General features: G+C 40.8%; 1 protein-coding gene across 1 annotated transcript in view; it reads right to left on the bottom strand.

The window, feature by feature from the left end:
* Positions 1 to 2,310: 2,310 nt before the first annotated feature.
* Positions 2,311 to 18,220, bottom strand: part of FOSB (FosB proto-oncogene, AP-1 transcription factor subunit) — an 89,879-nt gene continuing 73,969 nt past the window's right edge. Inside the window, exon 4 of the mRNA XM_086936732.1 lies at positions 2,311 to 4,309. Within this exon, the coding sequence (XP_086792858.1) occupies positions 3,824 to 4,309 (486 nt within the window). The 3' untranslated portion in view covers positions 2,311 to 3,823. The remainder of the gene's footprint in view (positions 4,310 to 18,220) is intronic.

Genomic DNA, 18,220 nt, shown 5'->3' with positions numbered 1-18,220 from the left:
AGCCCAAGACCCGCCGAGGCGGGGAATTGAACCCTGGTCCCGGGCTAGATCTCTGCATCAGGGTCTGCCGCTCTAACCATTGAGCCACGCTTCTCCAGAAATACTCAACCGTATTGACTGTGAAGGGTTAAGAATAAAGATGGTGATTCAGTCTTGTAAATAAATGTATAACTGTTAACCCTTACCAACATCTTCCTAGAGATTCTCTGTTTAATTCCACCTAAAGGTCTTCAAAGAGCAAAAGGGCAAGGCTGGCAGAGAATATACAGAACACCTGAAAAATACAGGGGTGATGGCGGCAATTGAGGGAGCGCCCAATCAACAACAGCTTTAGGTAAGACTCAGCAGGAACGTTTCTCATGTGTTAGAATTAATGCCGACTCCTACTTTTGTGGGTAACTGAGAGCAAACATTTTCAGATGCCTGGTTTTTATTGTTCAAGGGAAAATAAGGGGTCAGGAGCAGGCTATTCAGATCCTGCAGAGCCGCAGACTTTCCCACTGTTTACCATATGGGATGGGAATAGATGAAATGAGCGCAATATGGCATGTGTTGCTCTTTTTGTGCTGCTCTCTAAAGAGAGTTGGAGTTGAAAGAATTCCCTTGGCAAAGTAAGTCATGTTATCCATGTTATTCCATCCATGTTATTCTGGATCTGCGACAGTAGACTGCAGAGTTTAGGTGGATAATGAGAGTTCTGCAGGGTGTTGCTTCCTCAGTGGTTAAAATAATATGGGCTCGTTCCCAAAGCTTTTCTCAGAAGTCCGTAACTAGTGCTGACGAATGCCAGGAATGTGGAATACCCAGGCTGTGAAGCCTTGATTCCATCTCATGCCTCTTTTCATCCGCCATATGCTTCCTGCTTCTTTTTCTCATTTTGCAGGTTTATTTTGATCCCTGCTTTCTCCCTTTTTCACTCTTTTTCCATCTCCTTTTTTCCCCTTTGTGTGTTTTTCTCTCTCTTGCCCTGAGTCAAAGTTTGATAAGGAAAAGTAAGTGTAAGGTCTGGAAAAAATGAGTGTCGGCGCGCCTCACCTGCAACCAACAGCTCAAATTAGGCAAAGTGCTGCCTCTCCTTTGGCCTGATGTTGAACTACAGAATGTGGTAACAGACAGAATGCAAGGGATCATCTTGGAGGTTTACAAGAGAAGAGGGGTTATAGGGCAATCAAAGTATTATTCCTCACATTTCCCTTCTAGGTTTATACAAAGTGACTCCTTTAATAGTGCTGCCCTCAGTTTGATCTCCCAGAATTCACTGTTTTGGAGGGTACGGAAAAAAGATGACTCTTCAGTCTGAAAGTCAGGTCTAGGGACGGTGAACAGATGCACAGATATAACTCATAAAAGCGGAGGCATAGGGCACGGAGAAGGCAGAGTATTCACAAGTAGAAAAACAAAAACATGTCTGTAATAAGTGGAAAAGAGTACATTTCCAAAGTATTGTAAGCAAGAAGTGTTAAAGGCCAGGTTCCATTTCAGCGGCTGAGGAGTATGTGAGTGAGACCTCAAAATCCTGGGTGGAGGAAGGGTTAGGTTTGGGACACCGAAAGATTCAGAATCACACAACATTTTAAGGACTATCGGGCACATGCATCAACGATAATTGCATTCGCAAACGGTGCGAATCGCAATTTTCGGCCATTTGCCAATGCAATTAACAAAATTGGAATGCATCATGTATTTCGCAATTTTAGGAATTGCAATCATGTTGCGATTTCTAAAATTGCGATTGCATTTAAGAAATCGCAATTTCAGATTTCTTAAATGCAATGCATGATCATTTTTAAATTGAAAATTTTCAATTTGGAAGCGGTAAATTAGCATGAGGTTAGACCTCATGCTAATATACCGAAAACCTTCAAACCTGCACAAAAATGCATTTTTGAATGTTGTATTTTACACACACACGTCCTTGGGACATGTGTGTGTGTGTGTAAGTTGCACTTAAGTTTAATTTCAGGGGTGCAGGGAGGGGTTCTTTGGACCCCCCTGCACCCTTGAAATTGCATTTTCAATTTGCGATTCGCAAATTGAAAATTGCAAATTGTAAATGCCTTCCCATTGATTCCTATGGGCCTCTTGGCCCATAGGAATCAATGGGAAGGGTTTTCCTTAATTGCGATTCGCAAATTGTGAATCGCAATTAAGGAAAATTACCGAATCGCAACAAAATTTGCGATTTTTTTTATGCATTGCCGTTTGCGACTTCTAAATTGCGATTCCTTAATTTTCGCAATTTAGGAATCGCAAACGGAACCGTAGATGCATGTAGCCGTATATATATCAACACACTCCTCGAATGTATGGATCTATTTGGAAGAATTTGAGTCAAGAAAACAATGACAATATAATTCGTGTCCTACTCCTAATTCCAGTTTTATCAATCACAGGGTGTCGATACTAATGTAAACACAGTAAACCTGCCCTTCCATCCTGCCACCTTCATCTCTCAAGATCAACTTCACAGCCATTTCTGAAAGAGGGGATAAAGCCTTTCCCCTCTTCAATGGGAAAATGAAAGAAGAGATTGGTTATCTGCTATAACATTGCCCAATCATAAATGGGTTAGTAATCTATGTGCGGTGTTTAAATTTGATACCACTCGGATCTATCCTACTGGGAAATCTAGTGGCTCTGGTGAAGTTAAAAAAAACACACAAAAAACAACAAAAAACATGAATGGGTTCCAATACTGCTTGTAGGGCTGGTGCAGTTGAGGCAAAGAAAATAATTGATGTTCAGAAGGAAGCCGTGCGACTTATAGTGCCCATGGCTCAGTGCGGTCAGGCTGCCTTCCTTGGATAAAGATAAATAAAGGAAGTGGCGTAACAGTAGTCCCCGCAGTGCGGAGAGGACCCCAGCTCCACGGGCCCCCCTATGGCACTCGGGCGGGTCTAAGAGCTCCTCACTGGCTCCAGGGCGTGGGGATCCCATCCATGCACTTTGCAGTGGGGCCTCAACAAGTTTCGTTAAGCGAAAAGAAAGGGTAACGACAATTATTTCTGGAATGCCAAAGGGAAGAAGATGTCAAGCTCACTTTCACCCTTTATCCCAACAAAGAATACATGGCACCAAAAGTGTCTGAACAATAGGAACAATCTAACATTTTGTGCAGATGCTCTTTCACGCGGTGGAGGCTCGTTTCAAATCATAATTAATCTAATCGTAGCTTTTTGAACCTAAATGAATTATTAAATAAGTATTTCAACAAACAGAAAAGGTGGCCAGGGTTCTAAAAGCATCAGATCAAATTACGTTTTTTTCTGTAAAGACGCTCATGGACAAGTTCATAATCGAACACATTTCAAATACAAAAACGGAATTTGCAAGTGCTTCCTAGACATAATGAGATGTATTTTAATTCTTGTGATGCACAGTCAAATGGAGCTGGCGGCAGTGGTGAGGATGGGACCATGAGAACATGATGATGGAAATATATGCAGAGGTTGGCAACGCCTCCTCTATCCATGATTGTTGGAGCAGTGGGAAGTGGTCATACCAGAAGTACATCCGCCGTGCCCTTCACTGGCTAGAGGGAGTCTGCGTTGCTTCACCACTCATTTGGCTTCCGTTTGGCACCTTGAAATCGGCGACTTTTCAGCACTTTCCCACAACAACAAAAAGTCCACCTTTTTTGTTTTTTTCACTTTTAAAGTTTGAGAAACAAAAACAAAAATAAGGAACATAGTCTTGCAGCAGAATGTGAAAATACGAGTTGCTTTTGAACACGCAATTCGCCCACCCATCTGCAGCCCCCTCTTGTCCCTTCTCTTGGGAGTGTGCATTTTTTGGCTCCTAGAAGTGTGTTTGTATGTTATTTTCACAAAGCAAGAAGAGAGGGGGAGTTCAGGGAGTCAGAAGATTGCTCGCTGCTGCTGTTGCGCTGGTGTGTAACGCCACATGTGGATCCCTCTGGGTAGGTGAACACAAACGAAGATGTATATGAAGGGTTAACAGGGTATTGGTCACTCGGCTGTTCACTGTGTGCATAGAAAGAACTAGAAAACGCTACCTCCGTTGCGCCGTGGCCCTGGACTGAGATGCCAAGGTTCTGCTGGAAATGGAGGGGTATGGATGGGTAGCCAGATGACCCAAATGGGTCTTCCTTCTCATGAGCCACCAAGCCCAAGCAGCTCACCTCTGTCGACGTGCTGGGCTGATTCGGGTCGATTGGCTCCTCTTCATATGGAATTTTACAGCTGGGCTTGTGGGTCACCAAGACAAATTCCAAGCGGTCCTTCTCCTTCTGTAGATCAGCGATTTCTGCTTCTAGCTCCGCCTTCTCTTCCTCCAAGAGGTCAGTCTCCTGCCATGTGGGAAGAAACAGACTGCTTAAGGGAGGGAGAGTCAAAGTATGAACAAAATTACACTATTCTGTGGATTTCTTCAATAAAGACTAGGGCAATGCCCTCCATTCATGTTCAATGTGGGATTCCATGAATATTTGTCTCACCTAACCATGCATCATGGGCCTGCGTCGCAGAAAACCTGTACTCATCCCTCCTCAGTTTTCTTCTCTATGCTAATTATATTTAGTACTTTATGTATTTAGCTACAGCCATGGATGGAGAAATAGGAAGCAAGCCTGGGAAAGTTTAATTAGTTCTGGACCAACTACATTTCTGAGATGCCATCTGGGGGAGTTTGCTGTTGATGCTGGGTAAATGAAGTGGTGTCTCACAGTTATCGCTATTTTAATTATTTCAAAATACTTCTTAACAAGTACTGAACAATAACCATAACTATATCAAATTATAATCACAGGGACATTGAGACAAAAGTGTAAGAAGCCTGCCTGTTTGGATAATATTTTATTAATGATTCCCAAGACAACATGCCAACCAGAGAGACAGACAGATATGGCAATATAGGAAGATATACTCCTTATACATTTTATTTATACCACATGTTTATTTTGGTTCAATTGGCAAGGAAACAGTGTGTTTTCAAACTTTGAAAGATTTATTGAAACTAAGTGAAATACTGGATTATCCAGTTTGTCGTAAAAAAAAGAGAGAACCATATTTACTTGCCTAGTTAAGACTACAAGGTTCAGAGAAAAGGTGATTAGCTTTCTTAAAAAAACAGACTACAATATGGCAATAGAAATCAGAGATCTTTGAAGTTATTGCCAGCAAGGGCGACCTAACAAGATGCCCTGATGCCCTGATTCCGAACAGAATATTCAGCTATCATGAATATACTTTTGGTTAAACTATGTGTGGTGGTTATTCTAAGATTTTTTAATTTACTCCTGCAATTGTCATCTAACAAAGGTTTGTGATTGCATTGATACCTTTCTGGATTTAATGCGATTTCTCAAATAGACTTCTAATTAAACAATAGACAGTTGCTAAGTTCAGAGATGTCCTGAATTGTTCAGCTTCCAAAGGCCACTATTGCAATTTTGGAAATTCTGGAAACGCCCCGGGGCGCGTAGCGTAAGCGCGTTGGGTCATGTGACTTGAAAATAACACTTGATTGGTTCACAACAGTTTTGTTTTCCAAATAATGAAAGACCCCACCCTTTTCTAATTTTCATGAAGATTTTACAGATTAACCAGTGGGCAAAGGTGAAGTTCTGCAGAGGCTTAATTTCTATGCTATTTCCACAAAAAAGTTCCTTTATACAGTCCTGGAACTCCAAGGTGACTTGCAACATCCTTTAATGCGTGGCCAATGGATTTTTATTACATAAAGGTCTTATGAGTCGGCATGGTTGCAAATTTGCATAATACAAGCAGCATATTTAGTGCAAATTTAAACCCACAATACACATTTAGTAATTTGTTGCAGAAACATTAAATAGGCAGTTCAATGCAAGCCTCTTTCGAAAAATGCTCTAGTGCATATGTGGTAACACACAGAACAATTCCTTCTTTCATGTAATTAACTATAAGGGTGCGAAAAATAATAATTCTGCAATAAATGAAACCTTTCTGCTAATCTGTTCATTGCTTAAACATCAGTTGTAGTAGTAGTAAATATCTTTTATTTCGGCTACCAAGCCATAAAAGGTTTATAGACATAACATCCAATATCAACAAATATCCTACACCCTTTTTGCACATAGAAAAACAATAAATTAAAATTGGAGATTAGTTATTTTGGTTACAGTTCCTGTCACTACGATATGCAACATTATTTTTAAATGAACTGGATTGACGTCTAGTGCAAATAACAATCACTCAGACATCCGCTAGCACCAGGCTTTTAAAGGGTAAGAACGGAACCAGCATGCTGATGTAAATAACAGCTTTCGTGTTGAGTTACGCATGCCTGACGTGTTTCTGTGCTGCCACACTTCATCAGAGGCTTCAACAGTCTTTCGTGCTGTTCTGACCCATACACACACGGTGGGGAACTTTGGAGCTTTCATTTTTTACGAGGCGTCCCCGGCCGCGAAAGACGCACCACCCGACTAAGGTTAGGGGCCACGGGCTCTGTAGTTCACAACGTGCAACAGCAATATTTACGTGCACCCATTAGGGTACAGTTCGCTGATCCAGAATACAACACCCACAAGTCAATACGCTCAACAGAGCAGCCCATCGAAGGGTGACATTTGTCCTTGTGTGTGTATGGGTCAGAACAGCACGAAAGCCTGTCTAAGCCTCTGATGAAGTGCCGCAGCACAGAAACGCGTCAGGCATGCATAACTCGACACAAAAGCTGTTATTTGCATCGGCATGCCAGTTCCGTTCTTAACGTTTAAAAGCCTGGTGCTAGCGGATGTCTGAGTGCGTCTTTGTTCCGGTGGGGAACTTTAGAGCTTATATATATATATATATATATATATATATATATATATTTCGAATTGGGATCCTGGACTGTGTGGTTATATATATATATATATATATATATATATATATATATACACATATACATATAAATAACTCATCATGCCCAGCAGACGCCGAGCAGCGCCATGCTCCAGCCGCTTCACAATATCGGTTCGTGTATAGGTGGCGAGCCTACAAATACACTCCAATTACCGTCACATCCCAATGGCATCCACTGGTAACAGTAAATACACGAACGCCAACTTGCATATAGGTAGCCTTTTAATTCTCAAAATTCATGGGGCAAAAAATCCACTCTACGCGTTTCGGGAACACGTTCTCTTGCTCCCGAGTATTGTTAGAGGATTTGTGATAGGTTGAAATAAACATGTGACAAGTTCAAATCAAAAACCAGTGAACACAGACTTCCGCTGTTATGAAAGTATAAACCAATGTGAAGAAAGTGTCTGCGGTCATAATATATAAATCAATCACACATCAGGGCAATTTGTGGCAGACAAAGCAATCAGATAAAACTTTTGTTTGGCTCTTAGTTCAAAGTTCGTCATTGTTACGAAATCGATCTTACATTTGGTATGCTCGGCTTGTCTTACGGGTGTGCTTTTTTATCAAACAACTTTATTAACAAATCTCTGCATTTTCAATTGAGACAATTCAGCCCCAGTGGGCAAAAAGATTATCCACCGCTCCAGAAATATATTTGTCACCCTTAATGAACAATCTAATACGGGTGTGTAAAACTGCTTCAGTAATGCAATACCATTCCCGCCCAAGTGGGCTATTCCCTTACGGAAAAAATTAAACAAACTAATTGTTTGAACTAGCCATATAAGGCATAGTGTTTGGCCTGATCACTATCATTGCCACAGATCAAACCAGCACTTTACTACCTTCAACTCCTGAAATGTGACTGCACCTTATTTGTATGCAGTTTTCTGAAATTAGCAATTACTTTCAGGAAAAGTATGGAGGGATAATTATGCTGCTATTGCCGTTAGGTATTTTTAACTTTTTTACCTTGTTATAATTATTTATATTCTTAACATGCTTATTCTGCCTGTTACTCTTGTTATATATTGTTTATGTACATTTTTGTCTCACAAATGAAATGGATGGTCTGATTTTAACTGTATGTTTATGAATTGTGCTTTTATGATTGTAAGATTTACAATCGAAAAAAGTCATTTGTACTTGTACTTGTACATTGCCACAGTGGGCCAAATCCTTTGTGAAATTATGTCATATGAATTAATTACACTGCCAAAACCATGAGGTAGAAGACAACTTTTGCTCTCTAACTTCTCTTCGAAGGCCGCAGCATCTCGCACATTCTAGAAAAAATATAAATCAAACAAAAAAAAAACATATAGACTAAAAGTGATTAATAATTACAGTTAAAATTGAGACATCTACGTGTAATATTGACAAAATATACAATCAAAGCAAATTCTGTGAATTGGAAAAAGACTGAGATAGCTTTATAAACAGACAGTTGTTTTTAATTACATGTCTAAGCTGACCAATGCAAATCCATTCATCGGGAATGCTCATAGTCTGTTCATAGTGTCATATTGGATAGTCTAACCCCAATGGCCTGCAACTTCCTCATCATAGTTATGACCTATGGGGACCAATGTTTTGTACTGTATGATAAGTCTTGAATCCAATCTGCGTGCACATTGCACTCTGTTGCCACCTCTCTCATCGTACGTTATCATATCTAAAACACAGAAACTGAGCAAGTTGGTATTCTGGTTGTGGTGGCTCTGAAAATGTCTAGCAATTGGATATGCTTTATCTCCATTTTTAATTGCGGAAAATGTTCTAATATTCTAATTTTTGCTTTATGGATTGTGCTGCCTATGTATGCCTTTTTTCATGGGCAGAACAGTGCATATACTGCAAATTCTGTGTTACATGATGTGTGTTCCTGTATTTTGAAAGGTTGTGTGCTTGGTGACAATTGGACTTCTTTACGGTTACGGCTATTTTTGCAGGCTTTGCAATTCCTGCAAGTATAGAACCATTGTATTCCTACCATCTTTGTTTTTACAGGTTCTACTGCTCTGCACAGCTGATCTTCAAGTGATCTTGCCCTTTTAAAGGCTACTTGTGGAAAAGTCTCTACATATTTGGCAATATCGGGGTCTGTTTTCAATATTGGCCAGAATTTACCCAAACTTTTCTTGATCATAAATACTTGGTTGCTGTATGTAGTGATGATTCAGAAAAGGGGGTGGTGATGAACAGAGTGTCTCAATTAAGCAGACCACTCTTACCCAGTCCAAAGATCAGGGCTTGATCCATCACCATTATTTATCTCACCCGGGAGCTTGTTTCCTTCCCAGTGTAAGAATTGGCTTTTGTAGTTTGGTTTGCCCTGTTCCCATCATGCACTGGGACAGGAACAGACTAATTTGCATACAGCCAGGTTCTGAAACTGGGATGGTGCAGTGAGCTAAAAAACGGTGTTGGATCTAGCCCTGATCTCTTGACTGGGTGAGAGCTTTCTGCTTAATTCAGAGACTCTGTCCCTCACCACCCCTTGTTGTAAATATTTTTGTCCACCCTAAGCGTGGAAGGGTATTCTCAGATGTGAGACCCTTGCTCATTGCACCATCAGGATTCAAGCAAACCGGTCCGAAGACGGCTGTAATGCCAGAAACCGGTCCCCGGGAGCTTGTTTCCTTCCCAGTGTAAGAATTGGCTTTTGTAGTTTGGTTTGCCCTGTTCCCATCATGCACTGGGACAGGAACAGACTAATTTGCATACAGCCAGGTTCTGAAACTGGGATGGTGCAGTGAGCTAAAAAACGGTGTTGGATCTAGCCCTGATCTCTTGACTGGGTGAGAGCTTTCTGCTTAATTCAGAGACTCTGTCCCTCACCACCCCTTGTTGTAAATATTTTTGTCCACCCTAAGCGTGGAAGGGTATTCTCAGATGTGAGACCCTTGCTCATTGCACCATCAGGATTCAAGCAAACCGGGCCAAAGATGGCTGTAATGCCAGAAACCGGTCCCCGGGAGCTTGTTTCCTTCCCAGTGTAAGAATTGGCTTTTGTAGTTTGGTTTGCCCTGTTCCCATCATGCACTGGGACAGGAACAGACTAATTTGCATACAGCCAGGTTCTGAAACTGGGATGGTGCAGTGAGCTAAAAAACGGTGTTGGATCTAGCCCTGATCTCTTGACTGGGTGAGAGCTTTCTGCTTAATTCAGAACAGTCCAGCCCGAACTGCCAAGCCTGCTCTCTATACAGTAATAACTGAGGACACAGCGCCTCCCGAGACAGCCCTATATTTCCTCCCTATTGAAGAGGCTTTCTGATATAGGGTTGTTTTGCTTTTTTCCAACTGGGGACCCTATGTTTGATGATCGCTTAGCCTGATGCCCAGGTAATCGAAATGTGAAACTTTTTCCATGGAGAACCCTCTAAAGTCACGTTGCCTCTACATGTTCTGTGAGGGTTTACGGTCATCATTTTAGAATTTAGGTAGATTAAATTCTAGTCCTCTTCCATCACAAAAAGTAACAAAGGCATTCAGTTTGGATTACAGCCCCATAGGTGTTCTCAAAATTAGTAGAGTGTCATCCAAACATCAGAATCGGAGTAGACACTATTGCTAATTAAGAGGCATTGTATTTGCATTCCACCAATTTCCACACTACTCTGTTAATGTATAGGCTAAAGAGTGTTGGGGCAAGGACACACCATTGTCTGACCCCTTGCTTCATCTCAATCTTGTCCGTCAGGTTCCCTGCACTAGTCCATCTCACTACATTTGTGAATGTATTTGTATGGAGAACCTTCAGTATTCCTAGTAAGTCTAAAGGGATACCATACCCATCCAATACTTCCCATATTATTTCCTTAAGAACCAGATCAAATGCCGCTCTCAAATCGATGAAAGCGACATATAGATGATCACGCTTCAAGGTGACCTATTTCCAGGGTATCAACTTGAAGCGGAGGACCGGGTTGAGTGTACTTATCTTTGTTCTAAACCCTGTTTGCGCCTCTTCTAAAATGTTGTTCTGCTCCATCTATTTGTTAAGCTTAAACAGCACATGCCTGCAAAATATCTTTTGTGTATTATCTAGCAAGCTTATAGGTATATATTAGAGAGGTTGGTTCTTTCTCCTTTTTTTTACAGATAGGTATGATGGGAGCTCCATGCATTGTTCTCTTTTGAAATGCTGTTAAATACTGCATTCAGGTACAGAGGCCAGATGTTTGGTTGAGACAGGAAGATATTTCCTGGTATTCCGTCCATTTCTGGCGCCTTTTTTTTTCATGTGTTTTACTACTCAATATGTTTTGGCTTAGGAAAAACGGAGATGGGCTATAGGAGTGACAGATTCCAAGTTCTCTTCGTAGGTTTTGATTCACAATTGACCACAATTTCCACCTAGGGAAGGACTTTGTAAATTGTTTTGTTGCTGTGTTTGCCATTATACAAACCACTAAAATGGGTGACCCATGTGTAAGGTTTTATTACTGGGTCTAAATGATTTGCATTGGAAGGATTAACAGATAGTCATTTCCAAAACGTTTTGTGGTCTCCCTTTTCTAAGGCTCCGTCAATTAACAACCATTGATCCTCTTCTCATTCCTTTCTAGCTCTGAGTAATACAGTTTTATAATGACTCCTAGCCTTAGGTAATTTTGTGTCTTAAGCCCTTTTTAATAGCTCTAAGTAAATAGTTTTTTTTCCTAATCGGCAGATTTTAGTATACCGGTAAGAGATTCTTTTTTGGGAAGCACCTCTCCTCTGTTCCCTCACAAAGCATGGCCTTAGTGCAATGTATAGAAAAATGTTAATATTGTGAATATTTGAAAAGTCTACATGGGAGAGTTTATGCTCAAAAAGAATGTATAGAATTGTCATGTTATTTACATAACCAGAGCTGCCCATTTAATGTTTAAGTTATGTGTAATGATTGAGGATGTAGTTACAACAGATTCTAGTTTTCCATCTCTGAAAGGGGCCACAGAAAAAGTTGAGCTTAGCGCCTGGTTGGTCACTATCCGATCTAGGGACAACCTGCATATCATGTAGGCATGGCCATAGATCATTATCCACTAATATGTAATCAATTCTTGATGTGCTTAAGCCTCTTTTAAATGTAGGGCGCAGCAAGCAGTCAGATTTTGTGTTACCATTTGCAATTTTCAGGCCATAATCAACAATTAGTTCTACAATTTGGACACCAACTTTTGATATTTTTGTAATTTTTTTAATAATTATGCAGGGGTGTCAAGGGTGTTTTTATAAATGCCATGTGGTTAGTTTCCAGAGGGTTACGTCTGACAATTGGCGGAATTCGGGTGTTGATATCTCCTGCTACAATTTTTAAAGCTTGATGGGTTGAACTGTCCCTTCAGGTCATCTATTTAATTTACTACAGTGCATTGGGCATTTGGAGGGACTGATCTAATATATATATTCATCAGGGCTATACATCTTGGACCTGTTCAAGTTGTAATTTTGCGGATGAGTAAGACTTTAGAGTTGATAGGGCCAGTTCCTACTACAGGGAACAAGTCCAAACGTAACCAGATCAGGAGTTCTCCTTGTGGGTGCCCTGCCGGAGAACAGATTGAGTTTTCGCTAAAAGACATGAAACATGGCTGAGGTATTGGATTAATAGCCCACGTAATATGATGCGAGTCAACAAACATACCCCACTCTGGATCTTGGAGTTGATTCCCGCAACATTCCACGATAGCATATTTTTAGAGCATAAGCCCACCATGAAGTTTGAACCCTTCTTAGATTTCATCCAAAAACCTAAAGATAGAGCCATTTTCTTAAAAATTAGATATGGGACACTTCCACTCAACAAAATTGTGGAGGGTTGGAAAGGAAGGCGGGCCATGGATGGCACTTGCCCATGTTGCCCATGTAAAAACAAATCCTTACCGCATTTCTTGTTTGGATGTAAAGCATACAAGAATGCGAGAGCAAAATGGTTGAAACCGGTATGCTTGATGTTGGGAGTCAGAGACTTTAGAGTCGCTCTTCGCATCCTCCTAATCGATACAAGTTCTCTAGTTGTTTTATGCGGAGTAGCTAAATATTTATCAAGTGCTTGGTATTTCCGTTCCAAGTCGCTAAACTACAAAAATGCTTGAGCCTATTGGAATTGAATCTTTGTATTGTACCATTGCTAATAATTGAGAGATGCCTAAATACCCTGTTTTTAACTTGTATATATGTGCTTTTTATTGTCTTTTAATTGTGTATTTTTTTACTGCATGAAATAGCTACAAATCTTCCCTTTTAATATTATTGTTTTATTGCCGTAAGTGTATGTCTGTAATTTAATGATATTTATATCGAATGAAATATATTGGATATTAGAGCAATCAGCATTTATTACGTCTTTGATCATCGGGGTGGGATGAATAGGTTCTCCCTGTGTTGTCAAGTGTTCTTCTATATTATTACAAGTATCAGCTCCCCTGGGCCTTGTAATAGAACTTACAGTAGGAGAGACATTAGATAGTGTCCCTGCAACTACAGGAGATGGATATCCTTTTGATTTCATAGGGTGGTCAAGACTGCTGTCACCAAGTCAATCAATAGCTGAGGTGTTCATGGGGCTACAAAATTCCCTAGAATTGGGCAGTCTAGTACATAGAGATGGATTTCGGCTCTTTTTAACTGGTGGGTCCGGCGTAGGGTCTGGAGACCTTAGTTTTAATCTTCTTTGAATTTCATTCTTTGGTCTAAAGCGTAATTCAAGTGCAATTTAACCTTCTGCTAAGGCCTTATCCATAAAAGCCACCCCTATGTAGTACCTCTGTTGATTTCATGCTGTGTACCTTTTGGCATGGAGTATATCCTCCCCCATTCTGGAGCTACAGCCCCTTTTGTAATGTATCCAATGGATTACCTTCTTTACCAATGCCTCGGGCATTGATCATAAAAAGGTCAAATGGTTTGCCATTAATGTTAGCAGGGGTTGCTTTAGTCTTTCCATCTTTATTATTTATAATAATAGGGATATCATTCGGTCTAATGCTCATATCCATCTTTGTAGGTTTACATACATCTTATCTCGCAAAGGAACACAACCATGCCTAGGAAGGATATGAGCCAGCGGACTTTCCTCTCTATTATTTCCCTGGGGCTTCGTATTCACATATTTACATTGTTCTCCATGTAGGTTGTAAACCCCAATGTTTGTCAGATAACCCTGTGTCAGTACCTTCTGTTGATTTCGATGACCCTTTAGCCAGAGCAGTAAGAGTGTCCAGCTTATCGTTTTTTAATGTTGCCATCCAGTCCATATTTTCCCATAAGGTTTTAATTTTGTTCCTTAATTCATTCAATTGTTCATCCAAACCCGTAGTATTCTCAATTACATGTGTCCTTGTGGTGTCTTCCCCCCTGAAGGGATATGAGGAGTTGTTTTCCATGTTCTGCACCACCAAGAAGACAACATTCAAAGAACGACTGGACAACAACACCCACAACAGCAAAGAACTCTTCAGCATAGTTAAAGAGCTCTCCAACTACAGCGCCTGCAACAACGACATCACACCCTCGCAAGACCTCTGCGACTCACTCGCCTCGTTCTTTCATCGCAAGATCGCCGACATACACAACAGCTTCGGCGCACAGACCATGCACCCAACCACCGAACCAACGCCCCCACCACCACCCTCAACACCTGGACCCCTATCAGCACCGAAGATACCACCCGCCTGATGAACACCATCCACTCCGGCTCCCCTACCGACCCCTGCCCACACCACATCTTCAACAAAGCCGACTCCATCATCGCACCCCAACGCCGGAACATCATCAACAGCTCCTTCGCATCCGCCACCTTCTCGGACAGCTGGAAATATGCCGAGCTGAGCGCCCTCCTGAAGAAACCCACCGCGGACCCCACGGACCTCAAGACCTTCTGCCCCATCTCGCTCCTCCCCTTTCCAGCCAAAGTCATCGAGAAGACCGTCAACAGACCACTCTCTCCGCCTTCCTCGAGACCAACGGATCCCTCGACCCCTCACAGTCCGGCTCCCGAGCAAACCACAGCACCGAGACCGCCCTCATCGCAGCCACCGACGACATGAGGTCCCTGCTCGACAACGGGGAAACTGCTGCCCTCATCCCAAATAAGGAATTTTGTATGGGACTGGTCTAGTCATAATATGGTAACTGGGTATATTTGAAATTGGTTCAAAAGTCATGGAACACTGTAGGTAAGATATGCAGCTGTTTGAAGAGTTTCAAGCAGTCAACAACCTTGTTGACTGAGGCTTGCTTTTGATAGCTTTCTACTATAGCAGATAGCGGACTATTTTACAGTTATTATATGCAGATACCTCAACATAAGTGTAATTCCCTGCCATTGTTAATGCAAAACTAAGATTCCCCCTCAAAAACCAGGCAGGAATGTGTCTTTGCTCTTCTACATTATTGCTTCTTCCTACTGGACTTACAGGAATTTGTAGTAAAGACAGCTGGCTTTTCCTGTGGTTTGGGTTCAATCTGATTAGTACCTAAGTGTAAAGTGATTAGCTGGTGCTTCTTGGCTTCATTCCTCTAGAATTCCAATGGAATGTTAAAATGTTAGACGGGAAAAAAAATATCCCAAGGTTAAGGCAGTGAAATCTTATGCAAATCTTGGGATAGTTTTCAATAGGTCCTTAACGGCTCCTTAATTTGGAGAAACCAACATGAGGTTTCTTTAGCTCAGGTAGCAGACTTAAATGCACAGATTAAGCTGATTTAATAAACTATAAAAAAAATGTGAATATTGTGGAAAGTTGGTTTCTGCTTTGACATAGGGTTGCCTATTTATTATGATTGATAGTGGATTGCAATATAACTGAAAAGAAGGTGCAGGTTTCAAGGCTCGGCAAACATTTTCCTGAGGTTTCAGTAATTTAGACTCACAGGCAAATTTTGTTACTAAGAGATTCTGGGGGCACATCTACCCTGACATTTCTTATTAGACTCGTGTCCTCCAATAATTCCCATTGCAGTAGTACTGGATGCATTTGGATATTAGCTAGCCTCTTAATGATGGTTGCACAAGCACAGGATTAACAACAAGGATTGTGACATATTGGGTAAGCCTCCATGAAGATGATCGAGGAACAATATAAGAATAAAAGTCTGGTAATCATCACAAGGAGAAAAACCTATCATATGACATTGACTTGTGTAGCGTAGAGCACGAGTGTGATCTCGAGCTTTGCTTATGCTTATAAAATGACAGGCGTGAACACAAGAGTGATCAAAAGCTATGTTTATTATTTGTAAATGCATTTCTTGTATTGAGCACACACCCTGTATTCCTTCTCCATGGTATCCACAGCTTTCATACACGGTTTGAGTTCCTTGAGATCGGAACTGTGGGAAGTTGGTTCCTGCTTTCTACACACCAAACCTCAACTGTAAAGAACATTTTGCCGGCTCTTGGTGGTACTTACACTCACGACATACTTGGAGGCGAGAGGGGTGACCGGCAGGAGCCTGCCCTTCACTTTTTCAAAGTTTGACCTTCAACAACATTGTGCCAGGATTATGCTATTGCCTCGCTGATTAGCAGCATTTGAGCATTCATCAGCCGCTTCAGCAGTCATGAGTAAGCGATTGGGGCTATCCCTTAGCCAGCACTCCGAAGTCGCACACGCTTGTGATACCTACTTCTTGCTTGAGCGTGGCATGAAGTCTGCAACTTGACCTTGCTGCTGCGCATCCTTAAAATATGCGGCCATCTTGGGTTGGACTGTTTTCTCTACTGGCATATTGCCCTAATAATGTATTTTATAGTGTCCATTGTACCTTTGTAGTTGTAATTGTAAATGTTAAATTGTTTAAAGTGTGCTTTTATGGATTTTTGAAATCCGAATAAAGATTTTGAAATTGAATTGAATTACTGGCATATTGATGTTGTTACTTTCTAAACAGGAAAATAATACGACGAACGATCACAAAGTGAATCTGAAGCTGCACTCGCTATTTAGCTTTACTGCTTGAGTGTGGATTCCTGAAAATATGGTGAATAAAGTAGAATATTTCAAGTGCTACAGAGGTCCATTTTATATTACTTATTCTAAAGCGAAAACGGTCTGTTTGTCAACAGTTTGTACAAATACAGCCCTTTCCACAGAATCCTGGCAAACCACCACAACATTGGGAGGAAAGGTACAATGCTTTTGAGAATTTCCTAGGTGCAATTAACACTGAAGAATGTAATGCTAAAAGGAAAAAAAAATATTTTATATAGTAATTTAAGTGGAGAAGGGCAACCAATTTTTTATAACCTTCCCATCATCACACTCTCTGGAGAAGGCGAAGGCTGGAATGTGTATATAGAAGCGGTCACAAGGTTGAAGAGAAATTCACAGAACAGCCAAGTGTTTTATTAGAGAGGTCCAACTTTATTAGAAGGAAACAATCTACAGAGGAAACTGCTGAAGAGTACATATTTGCACTGCAGATCCTTCCCTCAAAATGATCCAACTTTAATTTAAGTCTTATATATGACTTAAGCAATAGAACTATAAACTATATGACTAAAGCAATAGAACTATAGAACTATCAATAATGCCTAGTATATGTAATTTGTCTGATGATATGACACAACCTGTTAAAGCATTAATTGAATCTGAAATTTGCACAGTATTATCTTTCGGGGCTAAAAACAACAATGTAAACAGAAAAAGGGTGTGTCTTTTTGCTATAGATGTGATTCAAAAACTAATTTCAGCAATAAACCTGCATGTCCTGCCAATTGTAAAAGATGCACTAAATGTCACAAAATGGGTCACTTCCAGGGCGTTTGCAGGAATGGCGGAGATATCTCTAATGTTGACTCTGTGGACATAGCCTCTGTTACAGAGGACTGCTTACAGGATCGCTCTAGGGTTGTCCTGACACTTGATGTAGATGCAGTGGAAGTCAATTCTGTTAAAGGACCCATTTGTGACGTTTACATTGGATCTACCAAACTTGATATGATGGTGGATTCAGGGGTAACCATTACGATTACATCAGACACCTTATATGAGCAGGTATGGAGTGCACTTAAACCCTTGCAGAAACCAGATTTGCTTCCCAAAGCTTAAGGCGATCAGGACATCGACATGCTTGGTTTCTTCATGAAAAGAGTTAAATGCTTACTCAGGGAAACTAGCACTAAAGTATATGTAGCTTATTCTAGGTTGGGTAGATTTGGCAAAGTTAGGATTGATGCTTGTCCCTGGGTCTTCAAATTCAGTTGGAGTGTTTGATATAGATGTAGCTTCAACACAAAATCCCGAAGATAACATTTTTCAGAAGTGATGCATTTGTTTCCAGACATTTTCACTAATAAAATTGGCATGATTCACAAATTTGAACATGATTGTTTTTTTAAATGCCATCCAAATATCACATAAAGTCAGGGT

Source organism: Lissotriton vulgaris, chromosome 9, assembly GCF_964263255.1.
Source record: "Lissotriton vulgaris chromosome 9, aLisVul1.2, whole genome shotgun sequence".
Lineage (NCBI taxonomy): Eukaryota > Metazoa > Chordata > Amphibia > Caudata > Salamandridae > Lissotriton > Lissotriton vulgaris.
The sequence above is the reverse complement of the archived record's forward strand: the minus strand, read 5'-3'. Positions and strand labels throughout refer to the sequence as shown.